Consider the following 17,556-nt stretch of genomic DNA (forward strand, 5'->3'; position numbering starts at 1 on the left):
CCAACCCCTGGTTCCCAAAAGGGAGTTGTTCTCTACCTCCACTCCCATCCTTAATATCCCTGCACCCATTTTCAGCCGTGGAGTTAATGTTGTTATTCCCTCTCTACCAAGCTGCTCTCTCCTGGGCTGTCCCCACCCATCCCCTGGCAGCTGTTGCATGTCTCTCTGAATCCTCCCAGATTCCTGAGAGATAATTACTGGTGTTGCCTTGGCATTTGGAGCCGCTGGCTTCTTTTGGCACCCTGCCATTTGGCTGGGTACACAACCCTGTCTCGCAGGAAAGAATAGGAACTCCTGACATATAAAATTGTAGCTATGGGATGGAGAATAAAAGTTTAATAAATCCTTACCTCAGGACTGCATACAATTATTACAAAGCATTGATACTTTTGGCATATCTGCATATATTTTCAAAACATTCACGCAAGGAATATTAGGTAAAATTAATAATTATTGTGTAATTGCATAAGAGAAAAACAAATGTCACCTTTTACAAAAAAATTACCTTTTAAAATGTTGACTATTTATTAATTAGCAGCAGGAGACTAACAGTCCCCATCGAACTCCAGCACAACGCTTATCCAGTAGCTGTTGCTGGTGTCTACTTTGTGTTTCTTTTTAGATTGTGAGCCCTTTGGGGACAAGGGGTGATCTTATTTTCTTTTTCTATGCACACTTCTTTGTGAACTTTTTTGTTCTAAATTTGTACATCAAATAAAACAACAACAATAGAAGAAAAACAAGAAGCAGCAGCTTGTTTATGGCAGACTACATGCATCTCAAGGATCCTTTATTGTCCAACCCGCCCCTTTCAAGGTCCTGCCCATTCTTGTGTTTTGCCCATAAGTTCTTTCAGGAAAGAGGCCTTTAAAATAATCTTATTTTTCCTAGTTTTGCAAGCTTCTACTGCTAAATACAAACGTGTACAGTATATCATCAGTATTGTGAGCCTGAAAGCCATCCCTCCATCTAAATGTCATAAAAATGCAATAGGAATACCAATGCTGAGAGACTTTCATATGAAAGTATTTTGCCTTAGGTTTCATACCTAAAAGTGCAAGTGTTCATAAATATCTTACAACTGAAAATTATGTCCTGTGTTATTCCTTACATATTCATATGCCTGAAGTGCACTACACAGTCACCTAAGAAGTACAACTAGAGTTTAAACATTGCATGTCATATGCCTTATTGCCATCATAATGTAGTAGTTTTGCTTGTAAACAAATTTGTGTGGGAATTTCAAATTATTTTTTATGAGGAAGGAACATGAGGATTAACTAGCAGCAAGGAAGAATAAGCATGTCTGCCTTCTTAAATGAAAATTTCTGCCTGGGTCAACTGTTGCTTTGCCCTAAGTGCCTAAATCAGCAACAGTCTAACTTATTTTACTTATAGTTTCTATTTATGAATGACCCACTTCGCTATAAATTTGCAATTAAAGGTGGTTTCCAAAAATAAAAGCCACAAGAATTGCAATAAAAACCATTCTACTGTAATATAAAGAATAGGCAAGAAAATAAAGCAATTGCACTTCTGATTTGTAGGCAAAAACTGGGTCTCAGTATCTTCAGCACAATGGTTTCTATTAAAATGACTAGTGACATTAAGCCCGTTACATTAACGGGCACTAGTTGCAGCAATGGCAGGACCCAGCGCCCCAGACCAGCGGGCTTCCCGAGTGTGTGCGCCTCCAGGCCCCAGAAGCGCCACAGCCAAGTCAGCGAGCAGCCCCTCCCTCCCCTCCTCCCCCGCTATCGATGGCTCCCCAGGCAGAGCGCAAAGCTGGGGAGGAGCAGGAGGTGCAGCAGCAGCCGCTCGCTTTCGCCGGAGTGCAGCCGCCGCCAACGGGGCCGGAGTAGCAGCAAAGGCGATAGGAGAAGGAGGAGGAGTGGGGGCGGTTGCTCCCGCTGCTGCTCGGCCCTCCCGGCTCCGGCCATGTCAAGCTGGCCCGCTGCCGCCTGTGGCCTCCTCGGTCGGGTCGGGCCCGCCGCCGCCTCCGCCCCCCCGCCCCAGTCTCCAGCCAGGCCGCCTCTGTTCCCCCGCAACTCCCACTCCTGGCCCTGTCAGCCCTCGCCGCCGCCTCCCGGCTTCCCCCGCCGCCTCGCCCGGCTTCCCCCGCTGCCTCCTCCCCCCACCTGGCCGTCCAGCGTTGGCGGCGGCCGCTTGTCCTCGGCACAGCAGCCCGCCGCGGCCGCTTGTCCTCGGCCTGCCGCTGCTCCTCCCCCTGCCCGGCAGCGGCCGCTTTTCCTCGGCCCGCCGCGGCTGCTTCTCCTCAGCCCGCCGCGGCCGCTTCTCCTCAGCCCGCCGCTGATCCTTCTCCCGGTCCCAACATGGCCGCCTGATGCTGGCAGTCGTGTCTCCCTCGGCGTGTTCTGGGCATGCGCTCCGCGCATGCCCAGAACAGCCGAGGGAGACACAGACGCACGCCAAGCACTTTATTGACACGGACGCACGCCAAGCATTTTATTATAGAGGATAGCTGATATCCATACTAACATTGTAAAGTTGCAAAAAGGTTTCATGCACGCAACAAAAATGGATATCCCCCCCCAAACCCCTCCCTCCCTCTGCAGTTCTCTGTGTGACGTCCAGTGTTCCCTCTAAGGAGTATGCATGTGCATGCATTCACACCTTTTTTGATGTCCACTCAGTTAATTTTAGATACCACTGTGGTTGAATCAGGAAGGTCCCACTGACTGCATGTGTGCACACACTGCCTTGATACTGCTTCCCAGAACAAAACTGCCCAGAACAGATTGCCTTGATACTGCTGCTCAGAACAAAACTGCTGCCACACACAGATGAAAAAAGACAAAACACTGGTGACATCTGCTGAAAATATGTCAGGGAGAGAACTTGAAACCTTCTGCTCTTCCCAGAGCAGCTCCATCCCCTAAGGGGAATATCTTGTAGTGCTCACACATCTAGTCTCCCATTCATATGCAACCGGGGGGATCCTGCTTAGCTAGGGGACAAGTCATGTTTGCTACCACAAGACCAGATCTCCTCCCTAGACCAGCTCTCCTCCAGACTCCCACCTGCAACATCATTATAATACCAGCCTACATTGATAGGCTGATGTAAGGGTGTGAATTAGAGCTCTGAGCATTTAGTACCACTTTCTGATTAGGATTAGGATTAAAACAATTAACTTCCTAAATGAAAGTAGCATAGAAGCAGCAGAAACTACCAGAATATGCTCAGTGCAGAAGTGTAAGGATACCCTCTTTCACCAACGAGCCAAATAAACTAGGCAACTGGATAGGACAGAGTTGAGAGGAGAAAAGGTTTGAGAAAGGGCCAAGAAGGCAGGCTTAAGTAGCAGCAGATAAAGCAAAGTATGTGAATCTATAGTGGCCCAGGATAGGCTTTGTCAGTGATATGGAGGAGTAGGGCCTCCAAAACTAGCAAGTTATTTTAACTATACACAAGAGAAGCCTGCTCCAGGTATACAGAACAACATGGGAGGTATGCAATGAGGAAAGATACATCCACTGAATGGAAAGGTAGCTTGTAGACATCAGAGAAGTGTTCGATTAACATAACCCAAGAAATCAAGCAACAGGAGGTGGAAGAAGTTTGAAAACTTAAAAAGTAGTACACACTTAATCACCTTTTCAGACAAACATCTTAACCCGAAAGATACAAGGCAGCATACGTGAATAGTTGATCCCTCAAAAACATAGGAAAGATGTAGAGAAAAATATTTTGTTGTTTTGCTGTTAGAGTACTTTTTTGAAAACCGCCCAATAAAAGTTGGCTTCCGCCACTGAACAGATGCCCACCACTATTCCCTTTAAGGTAAATGTATGTGCATGTGCATTCAAGATTCTAACTCCTGCTAAGAGGATTCCATCAGTTGTGCAGTCTCGCTGCACTCCAGTGGCTGCTTGAACTGCCAGGAGTCTTCCCCCTGCCACCACTGTATTAGCTCTTGCTGTGGCCAGAGCAAAAAAATCAGCTTCCCCACCCCTGCAAGCTAGAGAGCCGATTCTCTCGTTTAGTAGCTCAGAGAAGGCTCCCAAGCAGCTTCCCTCCTGCCTCCCCACACTGCTCCCTAAAGGCCAAGGCTTCTTTGTCCAATGGGAAAGCCCCCATAGAGGGACAGTGTGTGTGTCAGAAGAGGGAGGTGGTTGGGGAGGGAAGTTTACTAGAGGGAGAGGGAGAGGGAGTAGAAGGAGGTGTGTGGGGTGGGAAGGGAAGGAGTATCCTAGAGGGAGAGTGTGTGTGGGTGGGTGTATAAAGGGAGGTGGGAAGGGAAAGTGTACTAGAGGGATTGCGTGTGTGACTGTGAAGGTGGGGTGGGGTGGGAAGGGAAGGAATGTACTAGAAGAAGAGAGCGAGTATATATATGGGGGAGAGGGAGGGGAAGGAGTGGGGAGAGAGAGAGAAAGAGTTGTAGCTATAGTGGCACATAATAATGCACATGTGCGCAACCTGCCTTGATGCTGCCGCCCAGAAGAAAACCCAGTCCGCTCATTGATTAAAAAAAAATAGAGGGAACACTGCTGTCCACAGCATAGTGTTTGACAAAAGCTGGGTCCGAAGACCATGTGGTCACTTTGCAAATGTCCTTCGTACTGATGCCAGACGTGCGAGCTGCCGACATGGCCATTGCTCTAGTAGAGTGTGCTCTGATCTTTGAATGGACTTGAGCCCTTGTTGGTTGTAGCACAGGAAGATAATTTCTATGAGATTGGCTCATAGCCTTTGCCTTGAGATAGGGCAACCTTTGTTCTCTCCTTTGTAAGAGATGAAAAGCTTATTGAATCATCTGAATGGTTAAGTCCTATTTAAGCAAGGAGGGACCATCTCACATCCAATGAGTGCATAGATTTCTACAGAAGGGTGGATGGGTTCTGGAACAAAGTAGGAACATCTTTCAAATCCTGCTTGAGAGTGTCCTGAACTGCAAAATGAAATTTGGCCATGCATACCATATAGTTAGATATTTTCAAGGCCAAGCAAGACGAGGAGTAAAACCTCTGACCATCGTGTCAAGTTTATCTATTGGGGCATAATGCACCCTTCTTGATTTGCTACTAATTGCACAGCCCACTACCAGGGAGTTGGGGGGAAGGGCTAAAAGTAAATCACAAAAGTCTTGGACGCAGTATAAACTTTCAAGCCTCTTGCATATGGTAGTAGAGGCAGAGAGGGTATTCCAGCAGACTTTAGCAGAGTTAGTAAGGACTGGGAGCATAGGTAAAGCAGCAAGCTGAGCAACTGAAGAAGTGGCCATGAAATCACATACTGGGTCCTTAACTTCAGGCATTTATGCCTTCTGTCTTAGGCCCAAAGCCACCTGAACACAGTAGGATCTTGTATCTTCCGCAGGTGAGCTCAATGGTGGATTGGTTAGTCTTGTCTGAAGAAGGATCCAAAGGGTTTCAGAGTGAACAAAATCTCCTTCAGATGAGGGGCTGGAGTAATATTCTCCATCAGAAAGATCTTGTTGGGATGACTTTTCCGGACCCGGAGACTGGTGAACATTTTCCACATCAAGATCCATCATGTGGGTAGGAGCAGGAGACATTATTTTCCCGTTACTTATAGGAGCTGAAGGCATTTTAGGGTGCTTAAAAGGAGATACAGGAACAGGAAAGGAAACAGGGCCTTGGCCTTTCACAGGAACAGATTCCAGGACATCCTTAAGTTTCATGGTTTTCCATAGTCAATATTCATAGAAATCAGAAGGCAACGCAGGTAAAGGTATATAATAGGGGTCTCTACATTGCCTGTCCTCCAATATATCTGGGGTCCCAGGAGTGCTCCAATAGTCCATTGGAAGGGACATGGAGGCAAAATGTGGGGCAGAATGTTGAAAATGCTTCCTCCAAGGTTGAAGGGGGAGCAACGTGATGTCACCTTAGCAGGAGAAGCAGACGGCATTGGAGGGACTCTGAATCATCATCCCCATCTAGGCCATGCCCTCAAGCCAAGTTGCTGGCTTTTCTTAGTTTGCCTTGAAAACACCAAACAAATTCTACATATATTTACATTGTGCCCTTCACCCAAACAAATTAAACACTTGTGTTTATCTGACAAAGGTACACTTTTAAAAAGTCTTTCTATTGTCCATTAGAGCAACCAAAGGGGGAGAGACAAAAGAGAGAAAACCGTGAAACAAACCGTAGTCAAAACCAAATATAAATGGAAAGACAAGCCTGAGGGAAATCCGAAGAATAGCCAAGAAACCAGTCCAAGTCCAGCCGAAAACCAATACTGAAGAAAGCTAAGGAATGAGAAGAGTGGAGCTAATCCTTCCTGATGAGAGCAGTGCAGCGGTTGTGAAGGAACTGAGACAGGTGCTTTCCCACCGAAAATAATGGCCACACCATGCACATGATTCAGTAGAGCTGATGAGCACCTCAAGGAACTTTGAATTCTTCCACGAGGCTCACTGCTCAGGCACAGAACCCAGGTTGTGCGTGAACATAGATCACCTCAAAGATCCTCGAGTTTTAAGGGGAAATCCTCAACTCAGATTGGCCCGAGACCAGTGCTACATCAGAGATATGTTGGCTCTTCTTATTGGATCCAATAGCTGTTCATTCCTAGAAGAGTGGGAAAGCATTATCCTTCTTCAGTTACTATAAATATAGGGGCCAAGAGCATAGCCATTTTGTCACCACTTTCCAGCTGGTGTCCAAAATGGAGACACTGTAGAGTTTAAAGCTCTTTCGGCCAGGAACTTTAGTCACCATTCTCCATCTAACTGGTGTTCAAAGGGAGAAGCTGCAGAGATTAATGTTTTCTCAGCCAGGGACCCACTTAACTGCTGAAGTCAGTGCTAATTAAATTAGTTACTGTTTTGATATTTTCTTTGTAATTCCTGTGTGATTCTTTACTCCTATTTTCCCCAATTCATTATTCTGTATGCAACTCTTATTTTTCTTAACAGATTTCATAGCAATGGCTTCAGTCTGGTTTTAAAAGAGTTGGGTTACTTGCAAAGCTTTTCCCCATGTACCTCATAAAGGCATGCACTACTGAATGCTTTGGTATTTAGAATATACTATTGTTTGCTGTCCAGTGCCAGTACATCCCTCGCAAGACAGCTCAAGGGTGTGTTGGAGCCATGTTGAGCCTGGTCAATGGCTCTAGATCAATCTTCAACTGGTGGCAGTTTACCTCAAAAGGAGCAGCTTGCTCCTAAAGTGGGATCAGAGTAATCTCTCTACTGAGGGTAGATTCCAGGAAATGTACTTAAAGCTCCCAGACCATAACATGAACCACAGTTTGTCAATATAGAATTGGGCCTATGTTGAATGAAACCGGAAGAGCTCGGCTTGCCCTTTGGGTGTTCATTTTGCCCAGAGGTTCCTCTCTTCACTAATCCATTTTACTTATATGTATGTACAATGCTTTGGGAACTTTTGTTGAAAAGTGGTATATAAAGAAGTAGTAGAAGTAATAGAAATCCCACTTGCAATCTTTCCCCATTGGAATATAAGAAGCTGCCTTGTAATCAGTCAGACCCTTAGTCCATCTATCTCAGTATTGTCTACATTGACTGGCAGTGGTTCTTTCCACTGCCAAGTCCTTTCCACCCCTTCTTGGAGATGCCAGGGACTGAATCTGGAACCTTCTGCATACTAATTAAATGCTCTATCACTGAGCTACAGCCCCATCCCCTTTGGCTTCAGTTCAGGAAGGAAGGTAGTTAAACAGAACTATAATCCTCCTCCTGTCAAGATCCCTTAGCCTCCTTCTCTCCTGGAAATGAAGTCACTAGTAAACTACCATCCTCATCTACCTCCCCCATCCTTTGCTCTTTTCACAAAAGATCATGGCTTTCTCAGGGGCAATATGGTATCCTGATTGCCATGACAGCTTGATCAGATCACTACTCACCTGACTACAAGCTAGAGATGAAGGCTACTGAAGTGCCTCAGCTGAAGCACCATTGAAAAGGATAGTCCCTGAATCTCTTCCCTCCTTTCCTGACAGTGTGCCATTGAGTTCTGTATGAGTCTCCCAGGGATCCAACAGTACAGGCACAGGGGAGTAATGCTCGACAAGCTCAAAACACATATTTAATGGAGAACAAGTATGCCCAATCATTGTCTAAAATCTGAATTGTGTTGTGATCCAAATTTCTGCAAGCATCCTATATAATAAAAGGCTAAGTGAGTGGCCATGGCTTTGGAACGTTGGGGATCTGCGTCCCTGCCTCCCTGGGCTGTTCTGGGCCTGCGCGAAGCGCAGGCCCAGAAGACCCCAAGGGACACAGGACTGCAGACACCAGTGTCCCACAGCCATGGGCGGCCATTAGCCGGTGTGTGGCGGCGGGGGAAAGTGGCCGAGGCGGCAGCAGAGCCGCCGCCTCGGCCATGAGCTGCGGCACGGCGAGAGGAGGCCGAGGCAACCAGAAGCGGCCGCCCTGAAAAAGGCGAGGGCAATGGCGGCGGGGGAAGACCGAGACGGGGGACAGGGAAGCTGGGCGAGGTGGCGGCGAAGCCGCCAACGAGGCCCCCGCCCGCTCACAGCCGTCGCCCCCGCCTGCTCACCCGCCCTCCCAGCTGCCCAAAATCACCTTCCCCGCTCCCCCCCAAAAAAGATTAAGGGCCAAAATGGCCCATGAGAAGGTTGCCGCCCCCGCCTATCGCCCTCCCGCCCACCCAGCTGCCGAAGACCACCTTACCCGCTCCAGCCCGAGGGAAAAGAGAGGAGCTCACGAGCAGAGCTCCTCTCTGTGCTAAGTCACTGCTCAAACTGTCGCTATGGACGCAAAGGACGCCTATTGCGTCCATTGCGACAGTATGGGCAGCAGCTTAACACAGAGAGTAGCTCTGTTCCCGAATTCCTCTCTTCTCCTTCGGGCTGGAGCGGGTAAGGTGGGCTCCGGCAGCTGGGTGCGCGGGAGGGCGATAGGCGGGGGCGGCCACCTTCTCATGGGCCATTTTGGCCGTTATTCATCCACACACACACCCCCAAAGTATAAGCAAAATAAGGAAGAACAAAAACAGAGACAACAACAACAACAAAAAAAGAGAGAGAGGGGGGACAAGGGGGGAAAAAAGAGACAGAAAGAGAGAGAGAGAGACAGAAAAGACGGGATAGAAAGCTAGCGCCCGTTATCATAACGGGCTTAAAAATACTAGTTCATATATATTCTACTACAATACATTCCTGTTCAAAGCTCAAATCAACATCTTTATTCATGGGTTCATAATCCACATGTGAATTTGTATATTAGGCTCAGGAGCTATAATTAAAGCCATAATTCAAATGTGTGAGCTACTGCTCTCCACATCAGTATTTATACAGAATAGCTACAATACAAAGAACATTTTGCATGCCTGAAAAGAAATTTGTGTAATGGAAACACAACATTTCTCAAAAACATGCATTATGTGGCAATCCAGGCAATTGCATTAACCTTGTTGTCAGGTGTGGCCTCTAGCCTGCCACCACCCTACTTTCCCCATGAGAGTTGTGAGGGGGAGCAAGGTCGTTCTGGCACTCAAGTCCCTAAATTCCCATTAGGACCACAGTAGCCTCAGGCACCCCGAGACTCCTCGGGCCATCATTTTCTCTGGGAATGTCAGCCCTTGTCTATCTCCTCTAAGGTCTCATCATCAGCCCCTGCTTGCTTTAATAGCCCTTGATAGGGCTGATAATCATAACAGCAGGAGAAGCTCCTGTCTCATAAGAGCTCCTCCTCCCATGGAACTGTGCTCTTTCCCCCCTTCATTGCCTCCATCAGCTGTGTCCAGGTATTGGGCTGAGGTGGTCCTGCCTCAACCCATTGTCTCCCCCACCAACTATGCTGTCTCCGCCACATCAGGCGGTTGGGTGGATTTCCTGCACGTAGAGTCTTGCCCCACCCATTGCCACTCCACACCCCCTCAACTCATTTGTATTTCCTCTGCACAATTATACGTGCTTACTTTAAGACAGCATACACATGAACAGTTCATCTTCCTTCTTCTTTCCTGTTATAACTAGAAATGACTGATATTTAATATAATATAAACAAATGTACATTTACTGTATAAGCAGAAAAATAATTTCAAATTCCTGGGCACTAGCTGTACTGCTGTTTAGGCGCTGAGCAATTATGTAGTCCCTGAGTTTCAAAAGCAGTTTGCTATGAGTTTTAATGGGATTTTGTTCAAAAATTTCAAGCAAAAACGCTGCTGGACATGCAGAACTCTCTGGATAGTGTCTCTGGTTGCAAAAGAAAAATGTGGTATTGGGACAAGTTATATAAAGCTGACAAATGCTAAGTAAAGGTGATAGCTTTTCAAAGGCTTAGTAATGTGGAGATGCCATAGCCTCTGGTATGCATGATTATTGTGTGTTTAACTGCATGGTCTATAATCAGAACAGCTGTGTGCTGAAAAAGTTTAAACTAGACCCTAGAAATGCAACCAGCAATGTTGCAATAGATGTGTGCATATTTTGAGGTGTCAGTTAAAGGCATCTATTGAAAAGCACCCATCATGAACAAGAGACTCTTGTCCCCTGGCCGCTGGGGTTCCAACTTGTCTCTCATGCCATTTAACATCTATAGGAAAATGCTGGGAGACATCATCAGGAGCTTTGGGCTACAATGTCATCAGCATGCTGATGACATGCAGCTCTCTGTCCTTTCATCAGATCCCAGGGAGGCTGTGGAGGTCTTAATCCATGTTTAAGATCAGTTAATAACTGGATGTGAGCTAATAAACAAACATAATACAGACAAAAGTTCTATTGTCAATGATAAAGCTATTCTGTACAGCCTTTTGGGACAAAGTTGCACTCCTCCTGAAGAACAAACTTGTAATTGGGAGGTGCTCCTGGATTCGTCCTAGGGTTGAGGAATGCTTTCCCCCCAACTTAGTCTGGTATGTCAGCTGCTCCCTTTCCAACTGAGGTCCAACTAGTCACAGTCGTACATGGCCCACTGTAGTAACATTCACACAGGATAATGTAACATGGTGTACATCTCCCCAGTTTTTACAAGGATGCAAGGGACAGTTTAGTATTGCCACTGTTTAAAGCACTACCATTGAGAGATCTAATGGATATCTGCTTGAATATTGTTTTGAAGGGGTTAATAATACTGTCACCTGAAAGTAGCAAAATATTTAAATGTTGCTATTAATATTAATGTCTCCTTAATGCTGGATTATAAATCTGGGATTTTGTCATTTTTGCCCTCCTATTTTTAGCCTACTTTCCAATAGGCTTATGACATCATCCAGCATTCTGTGTGTGTGTTTGTGTGTGCGTGCACGTGCATGCCCCCCCCCCCAATCAACTTCACGCCTGGACCAATATGAACCAAATTGGGTACAATTGTAGGGACACCTCAACGGCGTAGTCTGTGATGATGTCACTCACCCTGATCCAAGATGGCAGGCACATGAACATCTGAGGTGCAAGTGGGCTAATTTGTGGACTGTCTAAACTATTTATTTATTTAACATATTTTTATACCGCCCAAACCTTGCGTCTCTGGGTATTTTAAAATAATTGAAAACATTATATCAATTTATTTAAACATTTAAATCATTTAAATCCAACATCTATTCTATTAATTCTCCTGGGTGTGCCTTGGAATGTGCTTCCCAGAGCCCAGCTGGTTGGCTGGGCGGCAGACGCGCCTGATTGGCTGAGGCTCACGCAGGAGGATTGGTTGCCATGGCAGCAGAGGCCCGGCCGTGGAGGCAAGGCCCAGGAGGGGGGAAGGAAAGTGCGGGGGCAGAAGTGGCAGTGGGGAGGAGAAGCGGCTGGGCCCAGAAGCGGAGACTGGGGCATAAGGGGGGGGGGAGAGGTAACCGCCGACCCCAAAGACCGCACAGATGCTCTGTGCAGGGATGGCTAGTTAAATATTAAAAAATTAAAAGCCTGAATAAATAAATGTGTCTTCAGTGCCTTCTTAAAAGTTGCCAGAGATGGTGGGGGAGGCTCTTATTTCAACAGGGAGCGCATTCCAAAGTCTAGGGGCAGTAACGGAGAAAGCCCGTCCTCAAGTAGCTGCCAAATGGGTTGGCAGCAACCATAGACGAACCTCTCCAGATGATCTTAACAGGCGGTGGGGCTCATAGTGAAGAAAACATTATCTTAAATACCCAGGGCCTAAGCTGTTTAGGGCTTTATATGTTACTAGTATTTTTAAGCCCGTTATGATAACGGGCGCTAGCTTTCTATCCCGTCTTTTCTGTCTCTCTCTCTCTCTTTCTGTCTCTTTTTTCCCCCCTTGTCCCCCCTCTCTCTCTTTTTTTGTTGTTGTTGTTGTCTCTGTTTTTGTTCTTCCTTATTTTGCTTATACTTTGGGGGTGTGTGTGTGGATGAATAACGGCCAAAATGGCCCATGAGAAGGTGGCCGCCCCCGCCTATCGCCCTCCCGCGCACCCAGCTGCCGGAGCCCACCTTACCCGCTCCAGCCCGAAGGAGAAGAGAGGAATTCGGGAACAGAGCTACTCTCTGTGTTAAGCTGCTGCCCATACTGTCGCAATGGACGCAATAGGCGTCCTTTGCGTCCATAGCGACAGTTTGAGCAGTGACTTAGCACAGAGAGGAGCTCTGCTCGTGAGCTCCTCTCTTTTCCCTCGGGCTGGAGCGGGTAAGGTGGTCTTCGGCAGCTGGGTGGGCGGGAGGGCGATAGGCGGGGGCGGCAACCTTCTCATGGGCCATTTTGGCCCTTAATCTTTTTTGGGGGGGAGCGGGGAAGGTGATTTTGGGCAGCTGGGAGGGCGGGTGAGCAGGCGGGGGCGACGGCTGTGAGCGGGCGGGGGCCTCGTTGGCGGCTTCGCCGCCACCTCGCCCAGCTTCCCTGTCCCCCGTCTCGGTCTTCCCCCGCCGCCATTGCCCTCGCCTTTTTCAGGGCGGCCGCTTCTGGTTGCCTCGGCCTCCTCTCGCCGTGCCGCAGCTCATGGCCGAGGCGGCGGCTCTGCTGCCGCCTCGGCCACTTTCCCCCGCCGCCACACACCGGCTAATGGCCGCCCATGGCTGTGGGACACTGGTGTCTGCAGTCCTGTGTCCCTTGGGGTCTTCTGGGCCTGCGCTTCGCGCAGGCCCAGAACAGCCCAGGGAGGCAGGGACGCAGATCCCCAACGTTCCAAAGCCATGGCCACTCACTTAGCCTTTTATTATATAGGATAAACAGCACCTTTTATTTTGTCTGGAAACGGGTCAGCAGCCATTGTAGTTCTTTCAACACAGGAGTGATATGGTCTTTCCTAGATGACCCAGAGACCAACCTAGCTGCCGCATTCTGGACCAACTGCAGTTTCCGGACTACGTACAAAGGCAGCCCCACAGAGTGCATTACAGTAATCCAGCCTAGAGTTTACAAGTGTATGCACCACCATTTTGAGGCCGTTCATCTCAAGAAACGGACGCAGCTGGCGTATCAGCCAAAGCTGATAAAAAGCACCTCTGGCCACCACCTCAGCCTAGGACAACAGGGAGAGGTTTGGATCCAGAAGCACCCCCAGACTGCGTACCTGTTCCTTCTGAGGGAGCGTAACTCCAAACAGAACAGGCAGATCAAACTCATCTCCCGGGTTTTGAACCTGCAAAATAAGTACATCCATCTTATCTGGATTCAGTCTCAGTTTGTTATCCCTCATCCAGCCCATCACTGCCTCCAGGCAGGCATTTAGGGAGGTTATGCCTTCTCCCGATGAGGTTGACATCAAGAAATAGATTTGAGTGTCATCAGCATATTGATAACACCCAACAGTTTCATGTAGATGTTAAACAACATCGGAGACAACACAGAGCCCTGAGGGACATCATAGGAAACTTCAGAATTTGAAGAACAACCATCTCCAAGAGACACTATCTGGAATCTGCCCGTGAGGTAGGAGCGGAACTACTGCAAAGCAGTGCCTCCCATCCCCAATCCCCTGAGACGTTCCAGAAGGATAGTATGTTTAATAGTATCAAAAGCCATCGAGCAATCCAAAAGGACCCACAGAGTCACACTTCCTCTGTCAATTTCCAACTGAAGATCATCCATCAGGCTGACCAAAGCAGTCTCCATCCCATAGCCCCCCAGAAAGCCAGTTTGAAATGGGTCTAGATAATCAGTTTCCTCCAAGGCCACCTGGAGCTGGGAGGCCACCACCTTCTCAATCACCTTGCTCAGCCTTGGAAGGTTCAAGACAGGCCTGTAGTTGCTTAACTCAGAGGGATCCAAGGCAAGCTTCTTCAGAAGCAGTCTAATGATTGACTCCTTAAGACAAGGAGGCATCCTGCTCTCCCTTAGAGAAGCATTTAAAATATCTACAAGGCCCTCTACAACAGCCTCCCTGCAAGATAGTATAAGCCATGTTGGGCAAGAATCAAGAGGGCAGGTGGTAGGCAGCACCATTCCACATCCTCAGGAGTCAAAGTAAAACTGATCCAGCTTCATCACATAAGAGGAGATGCTGGACACCTCAGCATCGGACTCTGTAACAATTGTGGAGTTTGAATCTAAGTCGGCCTGAATATGAGAGATTTTGTCCACACAAAAAATCATTAAAAACGTCACAGCAAATAACTGTTGGTTCCACGTACTGATTCAAGGGGGAAGGGGTATACTTTAGCCCCTTCACAACCCTGAACAACTCCGCCGGATGTAAACTTGCGGATGGGATACAGGAGGAAAAGAATCGCTTCTTCGCCACACATATTGCCTGCATATAGATCTTCAAATGCGCTCTATATAGTAATCTGTTGGATTTGAGTCAAGTCTCTCTCCACTTGTGTTCTAGTCATCTACCTCGCTGCTTCAGCCCCTGTAGTTCTTCCATGTACCAAGGGGCCAGTTTCGAAGTGGATCAGAGAGGACGCTTAGGAGTGATCATGTCCACGGCCTGGTGAGTTGATTATTCAAATTCTCCACCAGAGTGTCAACAGGGTCACCAGCAAAGCCAACACTAAATTCCTGCAAGGCTTCTTGAAATCCTATTTGATCCAATAACCTTCTCGAGTTACACACTCGAGTTGCAGTGAGTGACACACCTCAATGGCATAGTTTATGATGATGTCATCCACACCGATTCAAGATGGTGGATGCATAAACTTTGGAGGCACGAGTGGGCTAACTTGTGAACTGCTTAACCAATTTGAGCCAAAATTTGCTAAAGCTGTAGGGACACATAGGGACACCTCAACAGCGTAGATTGTGACAGTGTCATCCAACTCAATCAAGATGGCAGAAACAAACTTTTGAGGTGCAAGTGCACTAACTTGTGGACAGTCTAACCAATTTGAACCAAATTTGCTACAGCTGTATAGGCACATAGGGATGCCCCAATCGTGTAATTTTTGATGATGTCATCCACTCCAATCCAAGATGGTGGATGTGTGAAATTTTGAGGCACAAGTGCACTAACTTGAGGACTGTCTAACTGATTTGAACCAAATTTGGTACAGTTGTAGTGAGTGACACACAGGGACACCTCAATGTTGTAATCTGTAATGATGTCATCCACCCTGATCCAAGATGGCAGACGCCATGACATTTGAGGTGCAAGAGATCTAACTTGTGGACCTCGATTTGAAGCACATTTAGTCCAGTTGTAGAGACAGTGAAAGGAAAGTAGGCTGATTAGTTCTTAGTCTTACTAGAACAACTTGTTCTTTCTGTGTTTTGCTATTATGGTCAATGGATTACTAAAATCTGATGACAACAACAATGATAATGATATACAATGTTATGAAGGACTGCCTTTGAAAAGTGTTTGGGAGCTGCATGTCCATGCTGGAAGGCATTTGGGGTAAGAGTTTTAGAATTATCCTTTTTTTTTTTTTAATGTTGCTGCAGTTTTTATTCCTTTTGCGCATTCTGCTGGGGTTTAGTTTTGTAATATCATTGCTGTTTTCGTCATTATTTTGTTGATATCTGTTTTATTGGTGTGTGTGTGTGTGTGTGTGTGTGTGTGTGTGTGTGTGTGTTTTCATTAGTTGCCTTGAATTTTTTGTGTGAAGCAGAAAAGCAAGATAGAAATTAGGGATGGTTGTTGACCATGCAAATGGCCGCTGTGCATGTGCAGAAGTAATGTGCATGCTGGCATCGTGCAGGGGCAGCTGGGAAATGCCCCAATGCTGCATGAGCATAACTGCAGGGAGTGCCAGGATTACAGCAATGGCGGTGATCAGAGGAGGAGCAGGTATAGACCTGCTTCTCCTCCACTTTAAAGAGGCTGTGTAACCCCTCATTTTTAAAGGGATGTGCCTGTGATTGCGACACCGAATCACATTTCAGCACATCCCTAATATAAATATTTCTTACAAGAATAAATAAAATGATAAAAAATTACACAAAGCAAGAAGTATAGAAGAGAGTTGTAATTGTAATTGCCAGGCACATAACATCTAACAAATATCAAAAGTTTAGCATTTGCAAGAGCATTTCAATACCAAACAATGGGTCTTTAAGTGAAAAATAAAAAGATTTTAAACTCATTGCCTTTCACAGATTGAAATGCAATCCAGAGAGCTATTTGTAGCCCTGATGAGCAAAAATAAAAGATTGGTAATACAACCAGAAACAACCCACCCCAAAACACAGTTTCTGTTTTTGGAGTATAAAGCTCAGAGCAAGCTATTGAAGAAACTGTTTGTGCTTTTTATATGTGCAATTCAATGAATTTTCTTTTAAAATTTAGGAAAAGAAATGTGAAAGCCTAAGTGAAAATGATGTTAAGGTTGTGACACCAATAACAAAAGCCAAGATATATAAAGTTGAACTGACACTCAATCCTTAAATTATACGATTGTGTTTCATTTTTTTAAAGCAACAATATGAGTTAATGACAAGCTGTCATACTTTGAACTGCCTGAAGTTTGTCATTTGGTGTTTGTGTCACAACCTTAATGTTATTTAAATGTAGTTTTTAGTATCTATTATTTAAAAGGTTTATTTTAAGACAGCAAAAAGCTTTGATAGAGTAAACCTCAAAGTACATTGCATTGCTGGCATGCCACTTCATTAGAAGTAGTGCATAAAACATATGCTGTTGACAAATCTAATTCATTAAAGGTGAGATAGATGCACTTTAAAACAACTGGCTGGCATCATTATCTACAGTTCCTTTTATAAATTATTCCTCTTTTCCTTTTGACGGAACTTGTCACTATTCACTTTTCAGAGTGTGAATGTTATGCCTCAGACGCGATACTTTCAACATGTTTAGACAAGTCATAAGTCAAATAAGCTACCTTCTTTAGAAAAATAAAAGTTGAAGCATACTTATTTTTAACTAAAGACAAGTAAAATTCAAAGTTCAAATTTATCCAAAAGTTACATTTAAAACATTGCATTGTCTGAAAAAGAAACTCCAAATTACTACGTATATAAACAGAATGACTTGGATCCAAAGATGCCCTTTTGCTAGCAGAAGCCTTTCCTCCTCACAGAAGGGTTGTTTCTGACCTATTGGAAGAGAATTGTGTAAGAGAGTTGACCTCAAATCCAGATAAGTTCTTCCATTTTTCCAAACTCTTGCAGAAAACTTTATACAAGAACATTTCAAGACCTTTTGATAGCCCACTAGAGTTTTAGTGTTACAGAATTTTTTATCTTCCTAAGTCACCATGTATTTTCTACAGCAATGCAAC

The 17,556-nt window shown here is 46.0% G+C and overlaps 1 protein-coding gene across 7 annotated transcripts in view; it reads right to left on the minus strand.

Moving 5' to 3' along the window:
* The window catches only part of KIAA0825 (KIAA0825 ortholog), a 431,089-nt gene that overhangs the window by 403,655 nt on the left and 9,878 nt on the right, over positions 1–17,556 (minus strand). For 5 of the 7 annotated variants that reach the window (XM_053293918.1, XM_053293915.1, XM_053293917.1 and 2 more), the window contains exon 1: positions 9,900–10,466. The exons of 1 other annotated variant lie outside the window; for it this stretch is intronic. In XM_053293918.1, the coding sequence (XP_053149893.1) occupies positions 9,900–9,929 (30 nt within the window). In that variant the 5' untranslated portion in view covers positions 9,930–10,466. Of the gene's footprint in view, positions 1–9,899; positions 10,467–16,269; positions 17,372–17,556 lie in introns of those variants that run through there. One more of the 7 variants, XR_008315726.1, reaches the window with a different exon arrangement.

The sequence above is a fragment of the Hemicordylus capensis genome, chromosome 2 (genome assembly GCF_027244095.1).
Source record: "Hemicordylus capensis ecotype Gifberg chromosome 2, rHemCap1.1.pri, whole genome shotgun sequence".
NCBI lineage: Eukaryota > Metazoa > Chordata > Lepidosauria > Squamata > Cordylidae > Hemicordylus > Hemicordylus capensis.